The sequence below is a fragment of the Seriola dumerili genome, unplaced genomic scaffold, assembly GCF_002260705.1.
Source record: "Seriola dumerili isolate Sdu_G_001 unplaced genomic scaffold, Sdu_1.0 BDQW01000161.1, whole genome shotgun sequence".
Taxonomy (NCBI): Eukaryota; Metazoa; Chordata; class Actinopteri; order Carangiformes; family Carangidae; genus Seriola; species Seriola dumerili.
In genome coordinates this window covers 4,132,378-4,140,527 of record NW_019174416.1, presented here as the reverse complement: position 1 = coordinate 4,140,527, position 8,150 = coordinate 4,132,378, and the positions used below count along the sequence as shown (strand labels likewise).

Sequence of the window (8,150 nt, the reverse complement as noted above, 5' to 3'; positions counted from 1 at the left end):
GGGGGGGTGGGGGGGATTGTCAGACGACCCAAACAAACAGAATAAACCTCTCATCAGTCAGCTCGCAACCCCGCTGGTTACTGGTCAGTGCGTATCTCTCCAGATTTGTGCAGCAGGTGGTAGTAATAACAGGGGCTTGAAGAAGCATCAAGTCCCCAGAATGCAAAGGAAGGTGTTCTTCCCAAGAACATAAATCAAGCGCTCCTCTCTTTCTCTCTCCTGGCTGTGTCGCTGGCTGTGTGGAGCGTGTCAGACTTTGTAGTAGATGTTGGCAGGGCTCTGCGGGGGCATCTCCTGGACAATGTAGACGGGGTGGCCATAGTCGCCGCTCACCTTCTCATAGTGAGGGCAGTAGTTGTTCTCTGTCCGCAGTGGAATGATGATGTCACTGGGCTCCGTGCCAGCCGTGCCCCCGGGCAGTTTGGGATTGGACAGCGTGCTGAGCGACAGTGCCGAGGGGCGGGGCTGCGAGTGGGCGTTCTTCCTGGCGCGCTTGCGCATCTTTATGAGCAGGATGACGAGGAGGAGGATGAGCAGGAGGAAGATGATGCAGCCGGCCCCAATGACGGAGAACATGGCCACTCTGGATCCGAGGAAGCCGTCCGAGTTTGCCGAGGAACCCTGGTCCTGATTCATGTGGTCTAGAGAGAGAAATAAAAAGAGAGAGGGGTTAGGGAAAAGTTATTATGGGGGGAGGGAGGGTCAGAGAAGGAAGGTATTGTCATTTATTTTTGCTGAAGTGAGGGTAGTCTAACAGGGGAGGGCCCTTTTTTTTACCCCATATTTCTATTTTATATTTTTGAGATTTATTATATGAAAAAAAACTCAAATATGTACATCAAAAAGACGGTTCTCTTGTGGAGTTTATTTTTCCATATGCAGACAATATGGGCTGCAAAAGCCTTTCAGCACAGTCGCCTGTTCTTCAAAACAGAAACTATTTAGCAGATCTAGTTTCCAAACAGAAAGTGGCAGTACTCTCAACATTAGTTTGAATAATTATTATTATAAATAATAATATTATTTTTGAAATATTGCACATGGTACCCTACAGACTGCTGGACAATCAGAGGAGTAATAACATTTACAGTGAGCCAGCTGTGTCATATGTAGATCTCACTGTTCTGGTACTAAATCAACTATGATCACAGCCCCGTTTGTTGTTTGCTCTACACGACTAACAGTCCCATTGATGTAATCTAATTGAATTAGCTCAGTCAAAATAGCCTCCTAATGAAATCTGTAGTCATCACTCAACAAAACAAAGATTCTAGCTCTGATAAGATTGAACGTGGGCAAGTCGTATGACATGTCAAGGCCACATTTGTATGGCAAAGGCCAAGTGAGATATGAGGGAAAAAAATAGAGGAGGGCATATCTGAACATCTGATTTTATTTATCCTTTTGTCTGAAGGGTTCAGGATGGGGGGTGGGGGGGTGGGGGGGGCTGTTGCTGGATGGGAGAGAGAATGACTGGCTCCTCCAGTGACTGAAATCTGAGAAGAACCAAATCTGTTTTCCATGTATGCATGCAGCTGCTGCCAAAGAGCTGGACTCACCACCCCCCACCCCCCACCCGCACCAGCACCACCTCTTTACTGTCCATGCCCCCCCTCCAACACACACACACACGCACGCACACACACACACACACACACACACACACAAAAGCTTCATACCTCCGGAGACTGCCATCCCCACTAATGACTGTGTCTCCGCACTCGGCTGACCACTCTGCACTTAACCATTTATTGAGGGGGGAATAGCTGCGCCTTCTGCCTTATCACGACTAAATGACAACACTGAAAGCTACTGATTCCAGTCTTATCGGTGAAATCAGAGGCGTGAGGAATTTTGTACATTCTGGGCGCAGGAGAGAGCCGAAGAGAGGCTGTCAGAAATTTCATTCCTGAAATATCAGCCCCTCAAACCACAATGACACGTCCTTCATTCCACCCTCCACTTCTTCACTTGACATAATCACTGATCTAACAATGGTAGACAGGTAAAAGCCCCGGAATAGGGAAAAGTGACATTAGGAAATCTTTTTATAGAGCAACTAATGTCAAATAAGCAATTATTAAATGAGGACGGCTTATCACATTGGGACAGGCAGAACAGTCTGTACTTGGAGGAGGAAGTTTGTGGGATACAAAGTTGTGGAGTAAGTCAAAAAGTTGGTGTAAGGAGTGATCTAAAAAAAAAGAAGAAGAAGAAGAAAGTGGTCCCTCCTGTGGGAAGTAGCTATGAAAGGTGCTGGTGAAAACAGGAAACAAGGAGGGCCCAGAGCATCCGAGGAGGCTCAAGTGACTTCTTCAATTATCTCTGCTTTTAATCTTCATTGATCTGCAATTCTAATGAGGCGTAAAAAGATATATAATAAAGAAGTATGTCTTTGAGTCTCCTTGGATGCAGCACACCCTTTGTGTAAAGTATGAATAAGTGAAGTGACTCAGGGCAAGCTGTATTTGTTTTGGTTGGGGCTCCGTATTGTTTAATTGCAAGCTGCGTTTTGGTGAGGATTATTTTATTCTGTACAACACTGGTTCTACACCTATTTCAGCGTGTTGACCCCCAGCAATCAGAGGAACGCCTACGGCATGAGAGAGCCATGTGAGAGAACACGCACTTTGGGAGAGTCAACTATAATTTCTATTTTCTCTTTTGAGGCTAAATGTGATTAATTATTAGCAGAACCCTTGAGGCTGTGAATATTCGTTTTTTTTTTTGTTGTTTTTTTTTTAACATTTCAAAAACCTTTATCTTACTAAAATATTTGCACTCGTGAAACTAGAAAGCATTCTGGAAAGAGTGTCCAGAAGCAGTGTGTGTGTGTGTGTGTGTGTGTGTGTGTGTGTGTGTGTGTGTGTGTGTGTGTGCTGTTGCTCTGTCAATCTGCTCACCAGGGTTTCCTGGTATCTCGGGTCCAATCCGACCCTGGTCAGGCGGACTGGGACTGGACTCCGGTATGGCATTGTCTTCCGGAGCCTCCGGCGCCACAGGGTTCACTGCATTCGGAACTGTGGGAAACAAGAAACACACAGAAACTCAGCCTTGGCGAGCATCACCCGCTGAATTACAATGACTCCTTCCTCTGCATCGGCAAGGATTATTTTTTATTATCTTTTGATACATCTTTTATACACAGAGAAGGTTATCTTTGTATGTGTTGAAAGCATCTCAGAAGTGAAGATGAAAGCACAAAAAGAGGAAGGACAAGTTAGCAACCGTCTGTGAAACACGCCAGTATCCCTGTCCTGTCGTAAAAACTGAGCTCACATCTACATCAGCAACTCCTTCAGCAAACACTCAGACAGGCATTTCCAACACTGACACTTTCATGAGAGCGCATGACTCTCTCTCTCACACACACACACACACACACACAGATGCACGTGTGCACACACACACGCACACACCCAGAGTATACTTACAATATACTTAGGCATGGCAGAATGAGGGTAAAGTAGTTATATATTAACTTTTTATTGTTTTTACATTATTCATCACGTTAAAAGGCCATAATATGCCTTATTTATTGCTCTGGCTTTAACTCTGCCTGAATGAGGCACACTTCTGAAGAGGAGAGAATAGGAGGACAGGAAGAGGAGAGGGGAGGCGAGGAGAGGAGAAGAGGGGAGGGGGTTGCATAAGCTCTGAGGGGAAGGCAAAGGAAACAGACAGTTTATCTGTCTGTCTGTTGTGATTTCAGCACACGCACTTTGAAGTCTTTGTGGGGTAAACACTGGTGGGTCCGCGGCGTGGCTTTTTACGAGGGCAGGGCCGGCAGACAGAGCACTATTATAAACTATTACCGAAGCCGATCAGATGGATTCCACAGTACGCTATCAGATGCTGCTCCTCTATCATGCCTTATCTGCATCTGCCCAAAGGCCTGCTCAAGGCGTGTGTGTGAGAAACAGAGAGTGAGGCGTGTGGGGAAGCAATTTACATTTGAGTCCCTCGTGGCAAGTTTGTGTGGCATGTGTGTGGTCGTGCATATGTATGTGTGTGTGAGTGTGTGTGTGTGTGTGTGTGTGTGTGTGTGTGTGTGAGCGAAAAGGCCCTGACAGCCTAGAAGTCTATTTTCTATTTCCACCCCAGTTTGGCCGAGACTCGCGGGGGGAAATGATGCGGGTGTGGGATGTCTGGCAGACTGAACGACAGAAAAGAGAGAGGAAAATGAGGAAAGACAAAGAAGGAAAGGAAGATAAATTCGTGGCAGTGTCTCTTTTTTTTCTCCTTTTTTTTCTTCCTTTTTTGGTATTTGGTGAACATAACAACACTTTGAACAAATCGATCTCTCCTCTCCTCTATCTCTTCCATGTCCAGACCACCACCACATTGCACCATACTGATTGCAGCAGTGGTGAACATAGCCGTGAGCTGTTGTGCGCCGTCAATAATTGATGAGAAAAGACAGGAGTGAGAAGTGGGAACATTCACGCATGGCAGAGGATATAAGAGGACACAGTGATCTGATTCACTCCATGCATATAGCCCCGGCACTGTGTGTCAACCACTGAGCATGTGCAGGGAGCGTTGTAATGTTCTGACCCATTTTTCTGTGTGTACTGCTGACATTTCCCTTAGCTATGCAGACAGCAACTACCTCAGAACTGCCAACCCACCAGAAGGAGGGAGAAGGCGGGGGTGGGGGGGTGGGGGTGGTGGAGGAGCGAAAGTGAGGGAGACAGTGATCGAGCGACACTGGAGAGACAGATATGTAGGGAGAGGTAGAAGGGAGAGAAAACGAGAGGGGGGGAAGGTAGAGATGCGTGCGAGGCAGTGAGTCAACATATTTCTAATGAGCGCAGTGACATGATGTGGTGGAGGAGAAAGAATGCGCTGAACAGCGATAGATGTATAAAATATGGGCTCCCCATATTTCCTGTTCATTCAATTTCTCTTCCTTTTTACTTCACATTTAATATAAAGACAAAAGACGGAACACGAGGTATTTAAAGCACAATTAGATATCAACATGTCAGGGCGTATAACTTCCCACAAATGGATGACTCAACGAGATTAAACCCGGGAGTGTCTCAACAGGAAAATGCAAATGTAACATTAAAAGAATGTGCACATATTGCACAGTGGGATGAGTCACCAAAATCTAGTCCATAGTGCAAAGTGCAAAGGAGTAAGAGTGGACATATGGGAGACTTGGCGAGAGAAAAGTGTTGGCATTCAGATGCAGAGACGGAGGAAATGTGGCCTAAACACAATAGCATCTTGGGGCGGATCCAAGAGGAGCCCAGGTTTTCTTGTGTTTGTTGAAACAACACCTAGTGTGGCTGCAGAAGGTCGAGTGTGATGCTGCAAACAAGGATTGTTTTCATCACTGATCAGTCTTTTGAGGGGTTTTCCTTCAATAAATTGATTTAAATGTCAGAAAATAGTCTATCACAGCTTTCCAGAGCCTAAGGCTGATGTACAAACAGCCCACGAGCCAAAATATGTTCCATTTTTGATTCAACAAAAACAGAAGAAAACAGCACATTTTCAGAAGCTACAACCAGAAAATGTTCACAATTTTTTGCTTGATAAATGACTCGTATAAATGGCAATCAAATTAATTTTCCGTCAACCCTTCAGCCAATTAATCAGCAAATCCTTTCAGCGCTATCGGAGTCGATCAAAACCATCACTCTTTTTAGAGACAGAAAATTACATTGCTTCCATGCACAGAAATGATCAGCTGATTAATGAGTAACTGGTGTTTTTCTATGTCATACATGATTGTTAACTATATATCTTTTTTTTTTGGACTGTTTGCATAAAATTGTTGGATGTTGGAGAAAATATTCTGATCCTTTACATGAGTAAAAGTAGCAACACTGCATTGTAAAAAAAAAAAAAAAAAGCCCTGCAAGTATAAGCAGCATTTTTTGTACCATTGCAGTTTGTTAAGGTGGAGCTATTCTTAACAATTCTATACATGGTTGACCTGTTTTATCTATAGCCATACACCATTATTTACATGACATGCAAAATATTTTCAATTTATTATTTATTTATTTTTAAATATTTTTAAGTGACCAGATGTCTAATAAATGTGGATAGAAATACTCAAGCAAAGTAAAAGTACCTCAAAATTGTAAATGCATTCAAATTGTAAATTACAGTAAACAACAACAATAAAAATAAGTCATTTAAATGTGTCATCTTAGGCACTGGGAATTTACATAATTCGTTTTTCTGTATTTTCTCACGTTAATTAAAATAATTGGCGATCGATAATGAAAACAGTCATTAGTTGCAGCCTTAATGGTGCTTTCTTTATGTTTTCAGGGAAAAACAAACACTTAGAAACGGTGCACAGCAGTCAAAGCAAACTTTCTGTCAATGCTCTCATTTCTCACGGCCCTTCTTCAAATAGTTACTGGGTTGGATGGGCACATTATGCATCAAAAATTCCACCCACAGAAATAGATTTAAAAGTAGTAGCAGCTGGGCCAGCAGCATCTCTTCTAACAAGGTTTTTAGGGCACATCGATTGTGAGTGACAGCTCACTTCAGACCGTTTTGGGAAATGAGTGCATGGCTCTGGCGAGGTTGAGGAACAGCCGGCAGCCACAGAAACAGACGCAAGCTGAGAGGAACTTTCCTAGAACTTTCCTCGAATGAGATGTTTCCTTTCAAATTTCATTAACGTGCCCAGGGAGTTGTTTTTTTTTTCCTCCCAGGTAATAGTTTAGTGTAAAAGTCTATGTTGCCTGCACTCATGCAGACGTGTTGTCATTTGGCGATGGTGTTGCAATCCCAGGCTGTCGGATGCTCTAATTGACCTACATGGAGAGATAATGCGATGCCTGCCTGTTTCTGAGATGGTTGTGGGTATTTTTCTCTGTAGCTGCTGAATTTTTTCAGACTCAGACCTAGCTAGCATCAGCAGCTTGTTAGCTTCTATTCTCCCACCAACTGCCAGGATACACTGCTGTCAACCCACTAGGAAACACTCTCTCTCTCTCTCTCTCTCTCTCTCTCTCTCTGTCTCTGTCTCTGTCTCTCTGTCTCTGCAGATTCCTCAACAAGTCAGTTTATTTCTGACATGTTGAGATCCAGCTTCTAAGCTGAATCAGATCATCGTGGCGGGCAGATGTTCCTCTGAGAGAGGTGGTTAGTGTCTGTTTCGGTCAAAACAACCACACTAAGAAAGGGGTGAATGTTTACAGAGTAACACATCTGTGTACTGTACCCTGTCAAAATCAGGATATAGACGTCCACATATTGAGTAAAAGCGCGTCTAAAAGCGAAATGTATGATGCAAACCAAATGTTGTGTCCAAGGATATCTAAACAAAGCTCTCTTGTTTACTTCCAGCATTTTTAGATGACTTACCCCGACCATGCTCTTACATTGTGATTTCAAACACATTTTCACTCTGTGATGACTGTATAAGAAACGAGTGGAGAAACAGCTGAGGAACATCAGAAGATGAAGTGGAGCCATTCTTCAATGTGATGTTATTTCTTAGAAATGATTCAATTTTCTACATTATTTGCACAAACAGAGATTGAATATGACAAGATGTATCCAAAACTACTGTATATGGTTAATAGAGGTGGGCAATGTGGTAACAATCTTTTATCACAATATATGCAATTTTATAGCATTATATTGAGATATATCATGGTTTAATTGAGAAACTAGCCAGATGGGAAAGTTCTTTCATGGCAAACGTACACCTAACAAATCACAGCACTTCATCACATTGAAGCAAAAATCCTGTAAATCCAATAGTGCAGTCCATAAAGCAGTCCTGCTTATTGATTTGCAGCATTGCCTGCAATGACCTAGTACAACTAGAGATATTAAAGGGACAGTTACCTCAGAGTCACTGGTATGGAAAGATGAATCTCTATCATCATACAGGGGAAATCACCATATCACCAGCTTTAAAGACTAACTAAAGATTTACTGATTTGAAAGTTAAATTTAAAACTACATATAATTTTTTTAGCACCCACTTTGAACTATTTTTGGGTTACTTTCTAATTTGGAAACACTCAATTTGAAACTCCCTACTTAACATTTATAGTCAGTATATAAACAACAACAAATACTTCCTAACATGATTAAAGCAACGTTGCACTGTGTTATCAATTACTCATTCCTAAACTGGTTATAAGTGCTTCATGACGAAG

General features: G+C 42.8%; 1 protein-coding gene across 1 annotated transcript in view; it reads right to left on the bottom strand.

Annotated features, from left to right (window-relative positions):
• Positions 1-32: 32 nt before the first annotated feature.
• The window catches only part of efnb1 (ephrin B1), a 61,913-nt gene continuing 53,795 nt past the window's right edge, over positions 33-8,150 (bottom strand). The window contains exons 4-5 of the mRNA XM_022751874.1: positions 2,904-3,020; positions 33-641 (exon numbers count right to left, since the gene is read on the bottom strand). Coding sequence (XP_022607595.1) covers positions 250-641; positions 2,904-3,020 — 509 coding nt within the window. The 3' untranslated portion in view covers positions 33-249. The remainder of the gene's footprint in view (positions 642-2,903; positions 3,021-8,150) is intronic.